General features: G+C 44.7%; 1 protein-coding gene across 2 annotated transcripts in view; it reads left to right on the top strand.

Annotated features, from left to right (window-relative positions):
- The first annotated feature begins 4,441 nt into the window (after positions 1 to 4,441).
- LOC116950651 (E3 ubiquitin-protein ligase RNF126-A-like) overlaps positions 4,442 to 23,722 on the top strand; it is a 31,002-nt gene continuing 11,721 nt past the window's right edge. Inside the window, exons 1-5 of one of the 2 annotated variants that reach the window (XM_032968588.2) lie at positions 4,442 to 4,600; positions 18,225 to 18,283; positions 18,828 to 18,885; positions 19,318 to 19,646; positions 20,568 to 20,633. In XM_032968588.2, coding sequence (XP_032824479.1) covers positions 4,526 to 4,600; positions 18,225 to 18,283; positions 18,828 to 18,885; positions 19,318 to 19,646; positions 20,568 to 20,633 — 587 coding nt within the window. In that variant the 5' untranslated portion in view covers positions 4,442 to 4,525. The remainder of the gene's footprint in view (positions 4,601 to 18,224; positions 18,284 to 18,827; positions 18,886 to 19,317; positions 19,647 to 20,567; positions 20,634 to 23,722) is intronic. The other variant, XM_032968587.2, reaches the window with a different exon arrangement.

The raw sequence follows: 23,722 nt of genomic DNA on the forward strand, positions 1-23,722 counted from the left end.
GACACGCGCGGCAGACCTGCACCCAGGCGGCCACATCTTGTGCCAACTTGGGCCAGAGATACTGGCGGCACAGGGTTTCCCGAGTGCGCCATTTCCCGTCATGGCCCCCGAGCGGGTGGTCGTGCACTAGTCTTAGCAGCTGGGGTCGCACTTGGGTGGGAACGCAGATGCATCCCGGCTGGCCGGCTTCGGTTAGTTCCCGTGCCACCCCATTCTGCACGCACAACCGGGCATACAAACCACTCCAGAGTCCTGGTAGGGTGTCCTCCTTCTCCCGTAGGGCCGCCTCCACTGCTCCCAGATCTGGATCCCGCAGCTGGGTCCGTCTCAGCTGCTCGTCGTCCAGGCCCGGAAAGGCGCAGCCGACGTCCTCCTGGATCCGATCTGGTGGGGTTGAGCGACCCGTCGGGCCCCGGGGTGTGGGCTCCGTGCCCGCTGAGTGGTCCCCCGGGTACCTGGTTCCCCCTGTCAGGTTCTCTGTTGCACATACTGCACTGTCTCTCACTGGAGGGGGGTTAGTCTCGGTGCGCTCCTGGGGGCCTGCCACCTACTGGCAATGGCCCCCCGTGAAGCACAGGCAGACTTCCTCCACCCTTGTCTTGGCGCACACCGTGGGCCGCCTCGACAAGGCGTCCACGTTTGCGTGCGTACGCCCAGCTCGGTACTCAATTTGCAGGTTGTACTCCTGCAGCTGCGCCAGCCATCGGGCCATCTGCCCCCGCGGTCCCTTGAATGTGTAGTGCCGTGAATTCACTCGGACGACAACCGTCTTCTTCCACCTTCACTTTTATTCCATCGTTCTGTACCACACAGTAATTCTCCTCTTCGCGCTCCGCCAACTCGGACACTCCGATTCACCTCAGCACCGTCCACACATCCTCTTCCACACACAGTGGTTCTCCCTCTATCTCCTCACACACAGTGTCTCCGCTATCTCTACACAGGCAGTGACTTCCTCTATCTCCGCACACACAGTGACCTGTCTGTCTATTCACACACAGTGACTCTATCTATCTCTGCACACACAGTGACTTGTCTGTCTATTCACACACAGTGACTCTATCTATCTATGCACACACAGTGACTTGCCTGTCTATTCACACACAGTGACTCTATCTATCTCCGCACACACAGTGACTCTATCTGTAACTTTCCCTGTACCTATCTCCTCCGTAACTACCTCTCCGCTAATGCTAACTCTCCCTATCGCTATTTACTGTCCTTTGGGTTCGGCTCTCAATATATTCTTCCCTAACATTGCCAGCTGTCCTCTTCGTATCTCTCCACCTCTCGCCAACAACTGCCCAACTACAACTCAACTGCCCGTTCAAATCACCTAGCGTTTTATCCCCTTTCCAATAAGCCTTAATTAATTGCCACGTGGCTCGCTGGCATTTTCCCGCCAGCTCGCACCTGTCCAACGGTCAGACTTCGAGATACCGCCACTTAACGCTAACAGCCTCTCGACCAATCACAGCCCTCGTGCCACGACTCCTTTAATTACTTCGGGTTGTTTACGCCACCCGTGACTCGACCACCTGTTCGACCTCATGTGACCCACTCTCCTTGTATGTCTGTATGTACTGTATGTGGCCAATTCCTATGCGTATCGTTTACTCCACTACAAATGTAAAGAGGAACTGCAGGGCATAATAGTCGGTCCAATAAGCCTTAATTAATTGCCACGTGGCTCGCTGGCATTTTCCCGCCAGCTCGCACCTGTCCAACGGTCAGACTTCGAGATACCGCCACCTAACGCTAACAGCCTCTCGACCAATCACAGCCCTCGTGCCACGACTCCTTTAATTACTTCGGGTTGTTTACGCCACCCGTGACTCGACCACCTGTTCGACCTCATGTGACCCACTCTCCTTGTATGTCTGTATGTACTGTATGTGGCCAATTCCTATGCGTATCGTTTACTCCACTACAAATGTAAAGAGGAACTGCAGGGCATAATAGTCGGTGCGCACCCGGCATTTCCTGCCGTACAAATACGGTCGGAACTGTTTACACGCGCCGGGCGTGCGCGTATTCGCACGACTGTTTAAACGGCCCTTTAAATCGGGACGTAGTGACCCCCTCCAATCAGCACACGCACGGCAGACGCCCTGCCCCCCCCCGACCCCAACTCCCCCGCGTGCGATTGGCGTGCGGGGCCGGGCAAGTGGTAACGGCGTGTTTGTTATTGCCGGAGCGCGTGGAGCGTGTGTGTGAGGGAATCAAGCGTCGGCGCGCCGCACCTGTTTGTTTAAGCGCGCGATGGGGTTTTTACTTGCGAGCGCGCTCCCCGCGGCACGCCGCCACTGCACAGCGTAGCGCGCCGCAAGTGTAAAGCGTACCACCCCGCCAATTGAGCCATGCCTACGCGGTCGGTAACGAAGTCAGGGGCCCCGGGGGGTGAGGAGGTGGGGGTCGCTAACCCGAACCCCACAGAACAACTGGGGGGTAGCGATATGAATGGAACGGGGGAGTCGGGGAGCAACGGCCCCGACAATTCGGTGATGGCAGGGGACGGTAGCCCCACATTGTTGTGGAGTGACTCATGCAGCCAGCTATGACTACAGGGTTTGCTGGTACATGTTGTTTATGTCGTTTATTGTGAAATTTCGGTCACAGTTCCTATGATCACTGTTACACTGTTTTCTGTTTGCACAGTCACATAATCACTTTAAGATGTTTTCTTGTTCATGTTTTTTGTTTGTTGCGGTTGCACCCGATTCAAGAGCCGAATGGCTCACAGGGCTATACCAAATAAATGAACTATGAACTACATTGCTTTGATGGCTTTATTTTGGTGATTTCGAAAAGTTTTTTTGGTTTGGCCATGTTTGTTTGTTGTAGTACGGAGTTAGACTGATGGCTTTAATCTAAGTTGTTTTGTGGTTATTGTTGTTTGACTTGCATCCCACTGAGATTTTTGCACACAGCGTTGGTGTACGGTGCTTTTTCTGGAAGATTTTGCTGTTTTTTCCTGGATTTTTCTGTTTGCGCATAGTCACTTTAAGATGTTTGCTTGTTCATGTTTTTGTTTTTTGTTTGTTGTGGTTGCAACCGATTCAAGAGCCGAATGGCTCACAGGGCTATACCAAATAAATGAAATAAAATGAAACTGAAACTGACAGCCACGATAATCGATGGCCGGCCTACTCTAGACCAATTCTTCGACCACATCAATTCCATACACCCAGCCATCAGATTTACCATGGAAGTCGAAATAGATGGCAAGCTACCTTTTTTGGATGTCCTAATTAAAAAGAGACCTGATGGTTCAATGAGCCACTCTGTCTACATGAAAGCTACCCATACGGATGCTTATCTGAAACCGGATTCCCACCACCATCCATCACAGAAGAATTCTCTCATCAAGATTCTGTATCATAGAGCTCAATGCATATCCGACCAGGAACACATAGGCAGTGAACTCAAGCATGTACACCAAGCTCTTAAGGCTAATGGTTACTACGACTATGCAATCCGCAAAGCTATCACTCAAACCATGAAGAAGGACCCTCTTGAGGAGCCTTTCAAAACCATCACTTTACCCTACATTGCGGGGATCACAAAAAAGATCTCCAAAATCTTGAATAAACACAAGATCCAGGTCCGTTTCAACACATTACATAAAATCCGTGATCTGGTTCCGTCTGTAAAAGATATGATTCCGGACATACAATACCCTGGTGTCTACAAACTAAGTTGCCTCTGTGGTAGTAGTTACATTGGAGAAACCAAACGCCATGTCTCGGACCGCATTCGTGAACACAAAGCAGACCTTAAACACGGTAGGACCAACACCTCGGCCGTGGCAGATCATTGTTATAATGCAGTAGGTTCACATGACATTGACTTTTCCAAGACAGAGGTTCTTTGCAAACCAACCGGCTACCATGAGAGATTCGTTCATGAGGCTATCCACATATACAAGCACAGAGACAATTTCAACCGAGAAGATGGATTCTATCTTAGCAATCATTGGAAAGATTTGATAAACCATTTCAGGTCTTAATTGATTGTTCACGCTTACAGTGGCTTTCAGACAGCATACATTAAAAAAAATCGTCTCCCCCCTCCTCTTTTCAGAATATAGATGGACTAGTCCTAAATAAACTGCCAAATCGCTGCGCGTGGCGCTAACGTTTTTATAAATAAATAAATACGCCGTTTAAAAATAAATGTATGCAAACCAACACACCTGAAGACGACCGTTTGTGTTATGGTCGAAACGTCGTGAGAATTTTTATTGTTTTATATATATTTTATTATTTTGTTGTTTCCCTTCAACGTGACTTTACCGAAAGAACTAAGAATATGAATTACTGCAGTCACGAAAGCTTTAAATCAAAATTTTACGTCAAATTAGTTAAATGCGGCACCGTGACGGCATATAACAGTACGACGCAAACTTACAGTGGTGACGTCACGCGGCGATGACGTCAATTGTCAGTTCATATCTTGCGGCTGCGGGTAAAGTGGTCAGGTCGGGGAGGGAACAGTCACGTGTGGTCGGTGACGTCACGCGGACATGGCGGAGGCCGTGTCTCAACAGCGGCGCTTCTTCTGCCACCAGTGCGGATGCGACGTGTGCCCCAACCTCCCGGTTCGCTCTCTTCACACCTCGCACCACTCTACGCAACTGCTCCTCTACGTTCCCTCGACCATAGTCTTTCGAGCACACCGGCAAACTATGGGCACACACGAGAGACGCGCGCTGGCGGCCTAGCGGGCGCCTGTAGGCCGACACTGGGCTGTATGAGTGGAGCTCCTTATAAACAATAACACGCGTAATGTCCAGCGAGCCCATCGGCCGAGTGTCCTGTCAACACGAATATTGTTAACACGAATATTGTTAAGCAGCGTTTGTTTAAGCAAGCACATTCAGCAACCTGTTTCCACTTTCTGGGTATCAGCAGTCAAGCTTGTCCGACGTAATGATGCTGCTTCTGGATTAACCAGATGGTTTTTTTTGCCAGCATAGGCGCTCGCTTCCAGCACCTATCCCAGCATTCTGTACGGATCGACTGTACAGTCTGTATCTGTGGATGTGATGTATAAAGCTGTGTGTACGTGTTGTGTAATGTTCACGATGTGTTTATTGGAGCCATAATGCTGTCTTGGGCTTATACGAATTATAGTGAATGCGTGGCGTTAATTCTAGCATACACATGTTTTTTTATTTGCCGCGGTTTGTGAGAGCTTAGATGACTGCAGTAGCTTCCACTGAATCAAATGACTTTTCATCCTCTTCAGATAAACAATGGTATTGAATTGTCCTTTGGCTTTTCTGCATTGTACGTGGTAAATGTGAGAAAAACAAATCCTAAACCCAGCTTGCTTGCCCAAGTGTGGTATCTAAATTGGTCGTGTTCCATTTCTATAGTATGACAGTCTCATGGATTTGGAATTCATAAAATCAGTTTTATCCAATTTTTGGAACTCTTAGAATTTACGCATTTTTTTTACAATTGAGTTATTTTACAACTGAATATATTTGGTAAATATCTACTCAAAGTTTGATGTCCACAGTTATTCCTTCTGGTCCTAGAGCTTTCCTGTCATCATACCTCTTCAGCTGTGACTTAGGTTATATTTATACTAGCGGTAAGTACCCGGTGTTGCCCCTGGGTGAAAAAAATATTTTAGAACTACTCTTAAAAACCTTACATATACATACACAGATACTAAGGTATTGTGAAAGCCCGGTGGGCCATTTATCCATTTCACCGCCAATACAACTATAAGAGGCTTGCAAAAGTCCAAAAAGTAATAGAAAGTGTGGGGTAAATAGTTGATCTAAAAGGTTTCCGAAAATTGTGGACACCCCCCCCCCCTTCAAAAAATATATTTACCCCCGCGTAGGTATCTATACCTACACACCCTACATACAACAGAGTAAGTAGTATCTCTTGACTCTGTAGTTGTATCTACTGACTGTACAGTAGTTTCTACTGAGCCAGCAGTAGCTACTGACTGTGTAGTAGTGTTTGCTGATTGTAGTAGTAGTATTTACTGGGCCGACAGTAGTATCTACCGACTCTATAGTAGTAACGACTAACTGTATAGTAGTATTTGCTGACTCTGTAGTAGTATCCACTGACTATAGTAGTAACTACTAACTCTATAGCAGTATCTACTCACTCTATAGTAGTAGCTACTGACCGTAGTAGTATCTACTGACTGTGTAGTCGTATTTGCTGACTGTAGCAGTATTTACTGACCGTAGTGGTATATATTGACTTTTAGTATATACTAACTCTATATAGCATGATCTACCAACTGAATAGCAGAATCTACGATGATTACAGCAGTGCATATTGTGGTGGTACCTGCTATGATTACAGCAGTTCATACCGACTGGTGGTACCCATGATTACAGCAGTGCATACTGTGGTGGTACCTGCTATGATTACAGCAGTGCATACTGACTGTGGTGGTACCTGCTATGATTGCAGCAGTGCATACTGACTGTGGTGGTACCTGCTATGACTACAGCAGTGCATACTTACTTTTGGTGGGACATGCTTTCCCTAGACCAGTGCATACTGACTGTGGTGGTAGCTGATATGACTACAACAGTGCATATCTACTGTTGGTGGGGCATGCTTTCCCAAGACCAGTGCATACTCACTGTGGTGGTACCTGCTATCACTAAAGCAGTGCATACTGATTGTGGTGGTACCTGCTATAATTACAGCAGTCCATACTGACTGCGGTGGTACCTGCTTTCACTACAGCAGTGGAAACTGCTGTGGTGGTACGTGCTATCATTACAGCAGTGCATACTGACTGGTGATACCTGCTATGATTACAGCAGTGGATACTGACTGTGGTGGTGACCTATGACTACAGCTGTGCATACTGACTGTGGTGGCACCTGCTATGATTACAGGAGTGCATACCTACTTTTGGTGGGACCTGCTTTGCCTAGACCAGGGGTCGGGAACCTTTTTGACTAAGAGAGCCATGAAAGCAAAAAATTAGGAAATTTATTTCAGTGAGAGCCATATAATATATTTTAAAAGTGAATTCAACTAAATGTCAGTATAATAAGCCTCTGAATTTATTCTTTTAAATAATGTTGTTATAACACTCACCATTAATGCGACTTCTGGTGCTGCATGGATTTGCTGATGTCTTTGTAGTCGGGTTGGTACTTGGTGAGGTTAAGCTTCATGCAAGCGTTGAGGCTTTCATCCGTTAAACGTGATCGTAGGTTGGACTTGATGTTTTTAAGATGTGAGAATGACTGCTCACATGCATACGTAGATCCAAACATGGTCAATACAGCAATACTCACACGCTGCAGTGTGTGGTATGTGACAGGAAGCGCGTTCCAAGTTTTGAGAATCAGCTGGTCTTCGGGTTGGAGTTTTTTCATTTCTGTCCACATGTGCTTGCTCGCCAACTCCGCTTTCTGTCGTGTGATTCTTTCCAAATCTTCATTCAGTGACTTGAACTTATTCACCCACATGTCTGAGGCCTTCAGGTCAGCCACTTCTGCTTCAAAATCTCTGACGGAGACACCAGGGATGTAATTCAGGTCGGCTGTGTTCAGTGAACACTCGTTTGGATGGGTGATGAACTTAAAAAGACGAGTGTGCTCACGAAATTCTCCAAAGCGTGCTTTGAAGGACTGTAGGAGACTGGATGTGCAGCCAGCTAGCTGGTGGAGATCAAGGTTTTGAATGGGCTCACTTGCTGTGCATGCATCTTTAAATTGGCTCAGTTTTTCAAAATGTAGTAAACGACCTGTTTCAAGATCCGTGATGAAAAGCTCCAGCTTGTTTTCAAAAGCAAATACAGCTTGTTGAAGGGATAACACTGTATTTCCAATGCCTTGCATTTTCACGTTGAGCTGGTTCAGATGTTCAGTCAGATCTACGAGATAGTAAAACTTGAGGAGCCACTCGGTGTCGGCTAGCTCAGGATGCCCGACGCCTTTCATTTCAAGGAAAGTCCGGATTTCGTTCAGGCAAGCCGCAAAACGGCTAAGCACCTTCCCTCTTGACAACCAACGCACATTGCTGTGCAAAAGCAGACCAGGATAGTTATTTACAACTTCATCCAGCAGTGTTTTAAACTGGCGATCATTTAAGGCTCGGGCAACAATAAAGTTGATCACACGAATGACCAGCGACATCACTTCGCCAAACTGCCTGTCACACATCTGAGCACAAAGTGCCTCCTGGTGTATAATGCAATGGAAACTTAGGATGGGTCTATTTTCATGTTCACGGAGAAGCGCCACAAATCCTTTGTTTTTCCCCACCATACACGGAGCACCATCAGTACACACTGAGAGAAGTTTATCCATAGGTAGACTTTTTTCTTGAGCAAACTCCATGAAAGACTTGAATAAATCCTCACCTCTTGTGGACCCTTTTAATGGCAGAACAGCAAGACTTTCTTCGCGCGGTGTGTCACCGACAGCATATCTTGCAATCACGCTGAACTGCGACAAATGGCTCACGTCTGTTGACTCATCCAAAGCCAGAGAAAAGAACGGCGCTGCATTTATGTCCTTCACTTGCGTTTCCTCCACTTTGTTTGCCATCACGATGGTACGATCATGAACAGTTCTTGCCGACAGAGGCATGTCTTGTATCCGTTTGATTATCTTGTCTTTGTTCGGAAGATCATCAAAAAGTTCATTGGCTACATCCAGCATGAACGTTTTAGCATACTCGCCATCTGTGAATGGTTTTCCGTTCCTCACTATTGCTAAAGAACCAGCAAAGCTAGCCGAATTATAGTCACCTTGCCGGGTCCATACGCGGAGTTGCTGCTGGCTAGCTTGCACCCTGCTCAGAAGCTCTTGGCACGCTTTCTTTCTGCTGTCTCCCGCAGGGTATTTTGATGCAAAGGTAGCGTGGCGCGTGTCGAAGTGCCGCTTTACATTCAAACGTTTCAACGATGTAATTTTGTCATTGCAAATTAGACACACCGCAGAACCCGCTCTCTCCACAAAGGCGAATTCTTCGGTCCATTCGTCCTGAAATGTACGATACTCGTCGTCTTTTTTTCTTTTCGCCATCTTCTTCGTCGAAGGGTTAGCTTTGAGCTAATGACCGAGCAGACGCAGTCTCAGACTGATTCAAAAGGGGGCGTTTACCTGTTTTACCCAGCAACGGCAAACGTAGGCCAGTATCATCCAATTAAAATAATGGACAATTGCTCCTGCAGCCCTGAACAGGACATGCGCAGTGAAAAATCGATGGATGGATTAAAACAAGTGAGAATATTTTGTTTTATCTGCGAGCCATATGCAATCATCAAAAGAGCCACATCTGGCTCGCGAGCCATAGGTTCCCGACCCCTGGCCTAGACGAATGCATACTGACTGTGGTGGTACCTGATATGATAACAGCAGTGCATATTGACTGTGGTGGTATCCTGCAATGACTACAGAAGTGCACACTGACTGTCGTGGGACCTGCTTTAACTACAGCAGTGCATACCGACTGTGAGGGTTCCTGATATCACTACAGCAGTGCATACTGACTGTGGTGGCACCTGCTATCACTACAGCAGTGCATACTGACTGTGGTGGCACCTGCTATCACTACAGCAGTGCATACTGACTGTGATGGTACCTGCTATGATTACAGCAGTGCATACTGACTGTGGTGGTTCCTGCAATGACTACAGCAGTGCACACTGACTGTGGTGGGACCTGCTTTAATTACAGCAGTGCATACCGACTGTGATAGTTCCTGATATCACTACAGCATTGCATGCTGGCTGTGATGGTATCCTGCTATGACTACAGCATTGCATGCTGACTGTGGTGGTATCCTGCTTTCACTGCAGCATTGCATGCTGACTGGTGTTTTCCTGGTATGACTACAGCATTGCATGCTGACTGTGGTGGTATTCAATATATTCTTCAATGAGCTGAGCTAATAACAGTAACTGGGTATACACTACACTATATAATGAATACCATATAGTAAACCAATAAAAACTAAAATATAAACTACCTCAATGTTATCAATAAACTCTATATATTCTCAAATCAGCTAAGCTACCAACAATAAGTCGTTATATATCACAATGCTATATGGCGAAAAAATGGGTGGATTCTTACCCTCAACTTCAGCACCACGGATAGCTACGAGCCCCGTTCAGACGGACGAGTTCATCCATGGTCGGAACAGAGGAGGGGGAGAGAGACAGCTGCGAGGCGCTGTTATACTCCATGTTGTAAACCATACCATTAACCGTGGTGTGAGAGGTATTTGAAGGTCATCGTAAAATACAATTAATTAAGAACAGAAATGGTTTAAAACATCTTCCCAATGGTTACTAAGCCAGAATCCATCTTCTCGGTTGAAATTGTCTCTGTGCTTGTATATGTGAATGGCCTCATGAACGAATCTCTCATGGTAGCCGGTTGGTTTGCAAAGAACCTCCGTCTTGGAGAAGTCAATGTCATGTGAGCCATATAGCATTGTGATATATAACGACTTATTGTTGGTAGCTTAGCTTAGCTGATAGGAGAATATATAGAGTTTATTGATAACATTGAGGTAATTCATATTTTAGTTTTTTATTGGTTTACTATATAGTATTCATTATATAGTGTAGTGTATACCCAGTTACTGTGAATAGCTCAGATGTGTAGGCTTTGACTCTAAAATAGCCATTTCTGTGACCAGTCACAAGCTAATCACTCAGTTATTTCAGTGCTAAATTCTCCTAGTTATTTCAATGCTAAATTCTCCTGTTTGATTTGTACTAGGTGCCTCTGTGAATGTGTATGCTTTGACTTTAACATAGCCATTTCTGTGACCAGTCACAAGCTAATCACTCAGCTATATCAATGCTAAATTCTATGCTACTTCCTTTGTCAAGGGGTGCCTCTGTGGATGTGTATGCTTCGACTTTAACATACCCATTTCTGTGACCAGTCACAAGCTAATCACTCAGCTATTTCAATGCTAAATTCTATGCTAATTTCTTTGTCAAGGCGCTTTGTTTCTTCTCATACAGCTTAAAGGTCGCAATCTGAGTGTCGCTTTGTTCGCTCCAGCGCTGTCCTCCAGACAGTCTCGTCCCTTCACCTGATGAAGGCCGCTTGTGTTGTGGCCGAAACGTCGTGAGAATTTTATTGTGTTATTTTATTTTATCAATTTATTATTTTATTCTCATTCTACGTGACTTTACCAAAAGAACCAAAGAAGATGAATCCTTGTAGTCACGAAAGCTTTAAATCGAAATTTAAGCAACCATTGGAAAGATGTTCTAAATCGAACCAAACATTAAACTAATTTTCAATGGTACAGTATATTTTTTCAAGTAGTGGTACCCCAAACTTTCGCAGCTCTTAAAAATTCCCTTTTCACACCATCAATAGGTAAACTCCCCCTCCCCCCCTTGCCAACCGGCATGTTCACCCGCATGTACACCACCTCTACACCGTTCATCATGCTAAGTCGGCCAATGAATTGCTAATTTTTATGCTAATTCCTTTGTCAAGGCACCTTGTTTCCTCGCACACAGCTTAAAGGTCGCGGTCTGAGCGTGGCTGTGTTTCACTCCAGCGCTGTCCTCGAGACAGCCTGGTCCCTTCACCTGATGAATGCCGCTTGTGTTGTGGCCGAAACGTCATGATTTTTGTTGTTTTATTTTTTACCTACGTGACTTACCGAATAGAACCAAAGAGTATGCATGCTGACTGTGGTGGTTTCCTGCTATGACTACAGCATTGCATACTGACCGTGGTGGTATCCTGCTATAACTACAGCAGTGCATGCTGACTATGGTGGTATCCTGCTATGACTACAGCATTGCATGCCGACTGTGGTGGTATCTTGCTATGACCACAGCATTGCATGCTGACTGTGGTGGTATCCTGCTATGACTACAGCATTGCATGCTGACTGTGGTGGTATCCTGCTTTGACTACAGCATTGCATGCTGACCGTGGTGGCATCCTGCTTTCACTACAGCATTGCATGCTGACTGTGGTGTTATCCTATGACTACAGCATTGCATGTTGACTCTGGTGGTATCCTGCTATGATTACAGCATTACATGCTGACTGTGGTGGTATCCTGCTATGACTACAGCATTTCATGCTGACTATGGTGGTATCCTGCTATGATCACAGCAGTGCATACTGCTGTGGGGGTACCTGCTATTACAGCAGTGCATACGACTGTGGTGGTACCTGCTATGATTACAGCATTGCATGCTGACTATGGTGGTATCCTGCTATGACTACAGCAGTGCATGCTGACTGTGGTGGTATCCTGCTATGACTACGGCATTGCATGATAACTGTGGTGATATCCTGCTATGACTACAGCATCGCATGCTGAACGTGGTGGTATCCTGCTTTCACTACAGCATTGCATGCTGACTGTGGTGGTATCCTGCTTTCACTACAGCATTGCATGCTGACTGGTGGTATCCTGCTATGACTACAGCATCGCATGCTGACTGTGATGGTATCCTGCTATGACTACAACATTGCATACTGCTGTGGTGGTACCTGCTATTACAGCAGTGCATACGACTGTGGTGGTGCCTGCTATGATTACAGCAGTGCATACCTACTTTAGGTGGGACCTGCTTTCCCTAGACCAGTGCATACTGACTGTGGTGGTATCCTGCAATGAATACAGCAGTGCACACTGACTGGTGGGACCTGCTTTAACTACAGCAGTGCATACCGACTGTGAGGGTTCCTGATATCACTACAGCAGTGCATACTGACTGTGATGGATGGTACCTGCTATGACTACAGCATTGCATGCCGACTGTGGTGGTATCCTGCTATGACTACAGCATTGCATGCTGACTGTGGTGGTATCCTGCTATGATCACAGCTATGATCACTACAGTAGTACATGGTGACTCTATCTATCTTACATATGAAAGGGAAATTTGCGTATATATGTCTGTTCGAAATATTTAGCATACTTGCTGACATGCAACCAACTTACTGTATATTAAACGGGAATAGGCCGATTCTAAAGAAATCTACAACCTTCGATTCCTTTGCGCGATTGCAAGAATCGATTCTTGGCGCGCTCGGTTTTTATTTTAAATTAATTATTATTTTATTGTTTCCCTTCAACGTGACTTTACCGAAAGAACCAAGAATATGAATCACTGCATATTCTTAGTTTTTTCGGTAAAGTCACGTTGAAGAGAAACAACAAAATAACAAAATATATATAAAACAATAAAAAATTCTCACGATGTTTCGACCATAACTCAAACGGTCATCATCAATTTATGCAAACCAACACACCTGATGATGACCGTTTGAGTTATGGTCGAAACATCGTGAGAATTTTTTATTGTTTTATATATATTTTGTTATTTTGTTGTTTCTCTTCAACGTGACTTTACCGAAAAAACTAAGAATATGAATTACTGCAGTCACGAAAGCTTTAAATCAAAATGAATCACTGCAGTCACGAAAGCTTTCAATAAAAATTTAAATTAATGAGTTATCTTTTCATGTTATGTTTTTAAGTTTTCAGACGTTTTTAAATATATTTCCCCGCTAGTAGCAGTATATATTTTGACTTTATTAGCAAAAAGTACTCACCTGACAGATCGCCGTGACGAGGCCTAGTCCCGTGCAGAGCCTTCGGCCTCGCCTAGATCGCTATAATTTTAATATCTACTGACCCTATAATAGTAAGTGCACACATTGGGGTGGAGGGGGAGAAAAGAGGACGTGACACTTTGATGAATTTACCTCAGCGTTGCGTGTAAACTTTTTGCATTTTGAACCCGAATGAGAAATGGCGTCCACCCTGCAGCGACGGCGTCTGTGCGTTGCCAGGGGAAACTCGTGTCGGCGTTTCGCGCATGCGCAGCAGTGAGCCGGTCGCCAAAAGTAAATAAATAAATAGAGGGATCGCGCTAAACCGTTAATTAAACCACTTTAAAGGTGACGGATGGCAAAACGGAATAGCCTATGCCAAGCAGGGGGCTCGGGGCGTGCCGCCCGGCAAAAAATTTTCTACGCGAACCCCGCGGTCCGAGAGCCAAATCCCTCGCAAGCGAGCGTACACAGACAGACGGACGGACAGACAGATAAAAAAATGCCTTTTATAGGTTAGATATAGAAGTTGTTCAAACTGTCGTTGAATAATAGAAATGGATCAGCTTCGCTTATACAGTATTGCGTAAATAAACAAATACAATCGAGCACGAGTCCGATAAGGAAAGACTCAACAAGACTATTCAGTGTCAATAGAAAATATCTTTCGCAAATTGGATTTGAGAAATGAAAGGCATAAACGTAAATTGAATAAAAGCAGAAACAATCTCAGATAGCCTGATGACAGTCGTTCTAAGTTGCCCATTCGGTTCTGAAGGCTTGTGCTGCAGAAACATGCCCGTTAAGCTGCTAGCACGCAAGAGTTCATTAACACGCGCATCATGGACGAGCTGTTACGAAACCCAGCTGACTCTTTTGAAATGTCCGTGTAGCTCTAATTAGGCTGTGACGCCCATCCATCAACAGAGGGGAGCGGGGGTAGCGAGAAGGCTGTAATTTGCTGAAGTGTCATTTTACCCCGACTTACAAACGCGCAAGCAAAACGCTTCATGATCAACGGCACCGTACCATGAGTGCTAATACAACCATTAACACAGTAGAATTAGTAATAGTGTGGAAAATTACACAACAACGCAGGATAAAACGTACTTTTATGCAGCTAATAACACAGTTTATTCAGTGGTGATAAACCCAACAACATAGTCTGATCATTTCTTATAGTGAATGCATAAACCCATCAACGTAGTACAGTATGAACAATACTTGTGTTGAAATGACACTACCAACTACACCGCACTAGCAGTACTCGTACACCCAAAACAAAGTACCATCCGTACTCATACAGTACTTAAAATAAACACTAAGTTTTCAGTATCGGGTACCCTCAGCTGATACTCGATGTAAAATGTACACTACATTCTTATTTTGGCATGATACAGCACAACCAGCATTGCAGTGTCATCAGCCCTGATGCTGAAAATGTCACCACGCAGGCCCTTCAATACTTATGCAGAATATGGCACAACCACCACAATACCTCCTGCAATGCTGTTGGCAGCGACACCACTCGCAACAGACGTGTCAGCACGGATGCAGTGTGACCTCGAAATATGGTGTGGGGGAGGCTCCGAAAACAAAGTGAAAATCTCAACCCCTCCACCGAAACCCAACAACTGAACAGCGTGCCAAGTGACGCTTACTTTGTTGTCAGCTGCGGGTCCTCCCTGCGTGGATCTTCCCGCTCCAGGCAGTCCATTTTATATTGATGTTATAACATGAATGTGTAATACGCGTTTATAATATTCAAAGCAATATAATTAACATTACAAGCTGTAAATAGTTCTAAATTTGGTGTGGATGGAAATAACTTGGTGTAGAATAAGTTGATATACTGGGGCGCACCCCATGCTCGAATTAGCCCAATATTTCGAGAACACACTGCATTTAAAAAATACCACGACTAGATCAAATGCATGGGAAAACTAAACTGGCCATGTTGGTCTTCACACATTACCCTCGGTACTGCATACTACTGTGATGTTATTAATATGGAAGACACATTTTCACAAGTACTGCAACTGCAAATGGAAACACAACAAATCCGCTACCATCAGTACCAATTCTGAAACACAATACACATCCTCAGTGCTGTATTAATAATTTCACATTCGTAATAGCATCATGGTTGATATTTTTCAGACACTAATTATTGTTGTATGTGTAGTTGGTTCACCACACTACTATTATAGTTTATTATAATAAACACGACAAAATGAAATAATGAATGTGGCGTTGGATGTTATAAAATATATATTGCATGCAAATGTTCATAAATAACATTTACTTAGCATTGGTGGTTTTGTTTTTATCTAGCATTGCCTATTCATTTTAATTTCAACATCACAGATTCATTGATTCTTGCAACCTTGAATAGTGCGCACGAATTGATTATTGATGATTCCCTGAGTTATATGCACACGTTTTCCTGAAGGCCAATGGAAGCAAAGGCACAGTACAAACAAGACAAATAAGATGTTAAAAATAATGGATTCGTTAAACAAATCATGACCCCTGCATAGTGACAGCTGGTATATGTTTGCAGAGATAGAGGCTGTTCATTGGTGACATGCCAAGAGATGTGTATTTTCTTACATTAAGAGCCCCCCTTTCATAACATCTTTTAACTATTTATACCTATGTTTTGTCCCTGGTTTTCCTTGTAGCTAAGAGGTGTTCTCATACATTCCTGGAAAAAATATCATACCAGATTATTTCACATTCCGTGGAATTGATTCCTTTGTGTGAGGAAAAAAAATGCAATGTACATTCCATATAACTCCACAGCTGAAATGAAGACTTATTAAGCTGACCATACTTCATCCTCCTAATGGACCAAATTTTTTAAATTTTCCTGCAGATTACTCAATTGGAATATTGAAAGTAATCATTGCCCCCCTGCTGCAAATATTTGCCAGGACCTTCCTGAAAAACAGTCACGAGCTCAAGTGAAGCATTCCTGGGTTAACAAGCAGAAATACTACAAAATAATGTTGCTCAGGATAGGTTGGTGAAGGTGGAGAGCATAGATATTGGAGCACAGAGTACAGCAATGGATTTTCCTTCACTTCCCTCTGCTATTTTTCTATGCACGTCACAAAATGTAGGATGCAGGCTGTATTTTGGTATGCTGTCTTTGCTGCACCACAGACATTTACCCAAGCGAAATGATTACCGTATGCTGCAGCGTTTTAAACTATTTTATAACCAAAACCTGTCCTGAAATAGAGAACCGAGTAAATGCTGTGTTGTGTGTGCCCACACAATTCGAGATCCATTCACCTTTTAAGTCCGTACGCATTTGTTCCACTTTAATATTTCAGCAGATGGCTTTATGAAACTTTTAGTATTCACAGTTTGTGTGGATGGGCTTTAACAGAGTGAACTGGCTCATACCCAGATGCAACAGACTGGAATTCATTAAACAGCCCAATGCAGGGCTCTTATGAGTAAGTCGCTGAAGACTTTTAGTTGGGCCTTCCTGGGTAACCAAATTGTGTGATTGTTAATGGCCATTAGGGATTAAATCTCATTTTATGTTTTGTGGCAGAACGAACTGGATTTTAATGGATGGGCAGGTCTTGAATGAAACTGGAACTTGTTTTTTCCCCTTTTGCTGTAGTTAAGTTTAAGATCTTGAGTTGATCGCAGCCGGTGCTATTAATGTCACCACATATCACTGTTGCTTCCTCCTTTCTGCTAGATCTCGCACCTTGATGGAGTGTTAGGAAAAGGTTACCCGAATGCACAGTCAGTTTAAGCAGACCTACACGTAAAGGGCAGTGAGTGTTTAGCACGTTAATCTTTATGTTGCAGAGTAACCATTTCAAACCGTTTGATGCATCAAAGCCACATTAAAATGCTAATTGGACACTAAATCAAGATTTCAAGGTTTTCACAGCCTTGATTAAAATTAATGTTTAGAAAATCTATTTATCGTGTTTTTATTTTGCTGTCTCTGACCTATTCACCGAAAATTAGCCTGATCTCACCAGGTTTCAGAAGCAAAGTGGGCTTTAGCCTGCATAGTGCTTGGTTGGTTGCCCACCGTACAAGCCAGGGTGTTGTGTGTAAGTGGCTGCGGGCATGTGCTACGTCTATGCCCCCCCCCACCATAATCAACCCACATTGAACGGCATCAGCGCGGTGGAGTGTGCACATGACAGGCGAGACAGTCTCGTGTCGCTATCTCATGGCGCGATGAATTGTGCTGGCAGGAGGGAAAAACGGCACCTCTGTTCACAGCACCGGCTCGCGTTGGTTCGGCAGGTCAACCGCGCAAGCTTGTGTTCTGCTCGGACACAGCTTTGTTAGGCCACATTGGGATGTATGTACGTATGTTGAACTTCTTTCGCACCGTACATAACCAACCGTGCAATGGGAGGTGCAGAGGAAGGACAATGAACTAAACACAAATCAGTTCGAAACAAATTCGTTTTCAATCTAGATTTAAAGGTGCATAGTAGCTTCTTAATATTGGAAGGAAGAGCATTTCAGATGGCCGCAGAAGTGCATCTGAAAGCGTGCAATGCAGTGACCATCTTTGGAAGATGTGACAACAGGGGATGTGAGCCCTGCATCTGGAGAGTTGTTGCGATAAGTGTGGTGTCCCTGACGCTGTGCATGCGTGTTTGTGCTGAAGGATTACACATGCCCCCGCTGTGAATCGGGCTTCATTGAGGAGCTGCTCGCAGAACCCAGGTACTTAACGCCCAGCGTGTGGCTGTGCTTTTCCTGAACCCCACGTGTTTGTGTGTGTTTTTAAGTTTATTTATAGACGTTGCATGTCTGCATGTACAGCCGCTGCCTGAAGAATACCGTACAGGTCACGAGGCTTACATAAGTACAGTGGCTAACATGCAATTGTTGAGATTTTTCATTGATAAAGTGCTAAAACAGCCTTCAGTTAATTGTTTTAATTCATCAAATCCAAATGGCAATTGTATTTTGAAGATACTCGACTATGCCCACTCCCACATTCTAGTCACCTTAAACTATGGATGGGCTTGGTGAAGTGCGATTTTGAGCAGTGTAGTTACACTCACTGGCTCAGCGACAGGAATTTGTGCATGTTAATAAAGGGGGAGTGTTCACCAAGATACGATGGGGCCCCTTGGCCAAACGCACATTCTTCTCTTCATTCACAGTTTGTTCCCGAGTCTCAAAGGTGCAAAGGAGTTCATGAAAATAACTCGTCTAAATGTTGTTCTCTCATATATATTTTGTTGGTCAATGTTGGGACCAGTGTGCAGACCAGCGCATCGAGAAGTCACGATGAAAATCCCTTGACAAGAATTGAGGAGGTAGGTGTGAGCACGTGCATTGCCACAGGCTCTCTCCCGCTTTTTCTTCGTAAAAAGCCTCGCCGAGTCTCATGACCCGTCTTCAATTGAGTCCTGCATTTGGGCATTCTTAACAGAAAAGTCATGAAAACAAGATTGCCTATACACCCTAATCCAGTAACTCACTTGAATATGGATCTTGAGACTTGAGTAAGGCTTTCCTGAGTAAACATTGGGCGTTACTTTTATCATTATTAATCTTGAAATACAGTGTCGGGCAGACAGCACTGTCCCGGGAACAGTACATGCTTCTTGCTTATCCCTAGGATTTAGAAGCCTCTGGCAGGAGTGCGATTAACAACGTTCCGTGTTTGTCTTGATGACTTGTTGAGTTTTTGATTTTCACACGACTATAATTCCAATGAATTGTCCTTCACCGCTTCCCTACGCAAGGTCCTCGACCAGATGTTGTTGGAATTCAACCCCCTGACGGGGTTGCAGCTGATGACATTCGGCTCCCCCTCTTCTTCATCCACCTCGTCCTCGGCGTCCCGGCAGCACGCGAGCGGCACGGACGACGCGCATGGGAGCTCGGCACCAGTCTCCTCGTCGTCGTCATCGGACGAAGGCGGGGTGGTGTTGGAAGCGGATGGCGCAGCCAGCCATGCGCCGGGGCACCAGCACGCCGGAGCTGGGCTGGGTGCAGGGCAACAGCAGCAGCGAGCGCAGTGGGAGCATTTCCACATTCACACGCACGCGGGGCGTGTGCCGTCCATCGAGGGGTGAGGGCAGTGGGCATTGGTGACTGTTGCTGGCCGCCACTCGCTGGTAGACTCCAAAAAAGAAAGTGATTTTCCCTTTACCAAATGTTATCCTGATTGTGCTTTCGAAAGCATTGCAGTTAGAAGCAGATCCCACAGCCACCTCTGACATCCCTACAAGTAACCTGTGGTCCACACATTAGCGGGCGCAGCGCTTTTCCATGCACTCTGCCACCAAAAGTCATGTTTGTTATTTTTTTGTGTGCAATCGATGCTTACCAGTCTGAGACCATTAACTAGCTGCAAATGAGAACCTGGTGTAATCACAGGCAGCTGCATTAATTCAGACCTAGGATCATTTTAACTCTCATGTAGATGAGCCAATATAAATCAAGCTGTAGTGTACAGTGGTGTTGCTATATGAGGCTTACCTGTTTGGAAACTGGCCAAGTTGATAAAAGGGTTGTCAAAGACCTGGGGAGACACAAACCAGAGCAAACATGACTACTTGCAAATATACAAATGAGTTTTGCCCTGCCAGCTACTGCTAATTATATTCCTAAACTAAACTGTTTTTATTTTACAAGGTAAGGCCCACTGAGCTGTCTAGCTCTTTTTCAGAAGTGACCTGGCCACAAATGATAGCTCAGCGAAGTGACTTATCATCATGTGGAAATGTATAGCAGCTAAATACTCTAAACACCTATTTCTGAATGCGGAGGGAAAAACTGGAGGACCCAGAGAAAAATGCACACTCCAAATATACAAGTGTAAGGGTTGGGATTGAATCTCCTGTATACCAGGCAAGGTAGTTAACATCTCACTACCGCAGCACCTCTAATGCTTCCAAGGACCAATGTGCTTGGAAAGCGTTACAAAATAAATATTTATGCGTGATTTTTCATGTTTTATTTTGTACTAATCATGATGCCTATATTTCAGAGTCATCCAGCAGCTGCTTGGCAATTTACTGGGTCATCCGATCACCGGCCAGCCCGGCGTCTCGTGGTAGGAGCACCGCTTCCTGACTTTGCTGTGCAGTGATCTGTCTCTTTGTTAATTATTCAAGGTGCTTGTGGACAGCATAATAATTTTAAGCTAAAATAAGAGGTGCGATACATTTTCATTAAATATAAACCTTTTTGCTTCATGCCTTGCAGTTCTGTCGGTGCAAAGGTGTTGACACATATATTTGTTTATTGCAAAGTTAGTGCATCATGCTTCATGCGAATGGACCGCTGATTTTACCTGGAATAACAGAAAGAGTGGAAAACGAATGGATTTTCAGATGGCCCGCCTTCCTTTATTAAAATAGGTAACTTGTCAAAGTGTTTACTTCTTATTCTTTGGGTCTTTTGGTAAAGCCACATAGATATTAAAATAATAAAAATATCACGACGTTTCGATCGCAACACAAGCAATCGTCATCAGGTGAAAACAATATATAGCGGGAGAGCTGCTGAAGCAGGATTTTATGTAGGTTTGAGATGGGTTTAGCCCAAGGGTAAGTGGGTGGGGCTAGAGATGGAATTTGCATATAAATGTAAGATTGGAGAGTTGATATACCTCCATGACGACGCAACTGTGGAGGTGGCCTTGTATTGTGAGAGATTAGCATGTCAATGTAAGCGAACCACCGCAACGGTGGCTGTGCTAGTGTTCCACCTCCATGGTGAATTTAATGACTGGGTGGAATTGATGTGGTTGAAGAATTGGCCCAGCGCTGGTAGACCGTATGGCCAGATGACGAATGTGTCACTTGCGTATCTCTTCCACAAGGAAGGGCGTAGGGTGGATGCCTGGATGGCATCTGTCTCAAATTTTTCCATGAAAACATTGGCTACAACTGGAGATCAGGGCGAACCCATTGGGGTACCTTCAACTTGTTTGTAGAATGTTCCATTCCAGGTAAAGTAAGTGTTGGTGAGGCAGTGTCTAACCAGGGCCGGTACATCAGCATTCAGTCCTTGCTGGACCAAATCTTCAATCATTGCAATGGTGTCAGGCACAGGAACTTTGGTAAACAAAGATACTACATCGAAACTGACAAGAAAATCACCTGGAGATAGTGAGATGTCCTTAATTAGAGATACCTTGTGAGCTGAGTTAAGTATAGCTGAGGTGGTCTTACCAGTGAATGGTTGTAGGGTCTCAGAAATCGGGCCAGTTTGTAGGTGGGCGAGTTAATGGTGGAGACGATAGGACGGAGTGGTGTACCTTATTTATGTATTTTTGGTAAGCCATAAAATCTGGGTGGTCTAGCAGCAGAGGGTTTTTAGGAAAGCCGCTTGGTTGTTCAATTAAGATGTCGAATCAGTGATATTGTTGGTTTTTGTAACCAGGCGATTTTGGTATAGCTGCCATCATTCAGTAGGTCCTGAATTGTGTTATCTTATGTGGTTTTGTCCTTTTCGGCTGAGAGGATGACTGTCATCTCTCTTTTTTCATTGAGAAAGCTCAAAGCGCTCATCATTGCTGATGTTGCTAATACAGTGAGGGAAAAAAAGTATTTGATCCCCTGCTGATGTTGTACTTTTGCCCACTGACAAAGGAATGATTAGTCTATAATTTTAATGGTAGGTATATTTGAACAGTGAGAGACAGAATAACAACAACAAAATCCAGAAAAACGCATGTCAAAAATGTTATGAATTGATTTGCATTTTAATGAGAGAAATAAGTATTTGACCCCTCTGCAAAACATGACTTAGTACTTGGTGGCAAAACCCTTGTTGGCAATCACAGAGGTCAGACGTATCTTGTAGTTGGCCACCAGGTTTGCACACATCTCAGGAGGTATTTTGTCCCACTCCTCTTTGCAGATCTCCAAGTCATTAAGGTTTCGAGGCTGACGTTTGGCAACTCGAACCTTCAGCTCCCTCCACAGATTTTCTATGGGATTAAGGTCTGGAGACTGGCTAGGCCACTCCAGGACCTTAATGTGCTTCTTCTTGAGCCACTCCTTTGTTCCCTTGGCCGTGTGTTTTGGGTCATTGTCATGCTGGAATACCCATCCACGACCCATTTTCAATGCCCTGGCTGAGGGAAGGAGGTTCTCACCCAAGATTTGACGGTACATGGCCCCGTCCATCGTCCCTTTGATGCTGTGAAGTTGTCCTGTCCCCTTAGCAGAAAAACACCCCCAAAGCATAATGTTTCCACCTCCATGTTTGACGGTGGGGATGGTCTTCTTGGGGTCATAGGCAGCATTCCTCCTCCTCCAAACACGGCGAGTTGAGTTGATGCCAAAGAGCTCCATTTTGGTCTCATCTGACCACAACACTTTCACTCAGTTGTCCTCTGAATCATTCAGATGTTCATTGGCAAACTTCAGACGGGCATGTATATGTGCTTTCTTGAGCAGGGGGACCTTGCGGGCGCTGCAGGATTTCAGTCCTTCACGGCGTAGTGTGTTACCAATTGTTTTCTTGGTGACTATCGTCCCAGCTGCCTTGAGATCATTGACAAGATCCTCCCGTGTAGTTCTGGGCTGATTCCTCACCGTTCTCATGATCATGCAACTCCACTGGGTGAGATCTTGCATGCAGCGCCTGGCCGAGGGAGATTGACACTTCTTTTGTGTTTCTTCCATTTGCGAATGATCACACCAACTGTTGTCACCTTCTCACCAAGCTGCTTGGCAATGGTCTTGTAGCCCATTCCAGTCTTGTGTAGGTCTACAATCTTGTCCCTGACATCCTTGGAGAGCTCTTTGGTCTTGGCCATGGTGGAGGATTTGGAATCTGATTGATTGCTTCTGTGGACAGGTGTCTTTTATACAGGTAACAAGCTGAGATTAGCACTCCCTTTAAGAATGTGCTCCTAATCTCAGCTCGTTACCTGTATAAAAGACACCTGGGAGCCAGAAATCTTTCTGATTGAGAGGGGGTCAAATACTTATTTCCCTCATTAAAATCAATTTATAACATTTTTGACATGCGTTTTTCTGGATTTTGTTGTTATTCTGTCTCTCAATGTTCAAATAAACCTACCATTAAAATTATAGACTGATCATTTTTTTGTCAGTGGGCAAACGTACAAAATCAGCAGGGGATCAAATACTTTTTTCCCTCACTGTAGGTGTATTAGCGTTTTTT

The sequence above is a fragment of the Petromyzon marinus genome, chromosome 40 (assembly GCF_048934315.1).
Source record: "Petromyzon marinus isolate PM22_M1 ecotype Great Lakes invasive population chromosome 40, UKy_Petmar_22M1.pri1.0, whole genome shotgun sequence".
NCBI classification, from domain to species: domain Eukaryota; kingdom Metazoa; phylum Chordata; class Hyperoartia; order Petromyzontiformes; family Petromyzontidae; genus Petromyzon; species Petromyzon marinus.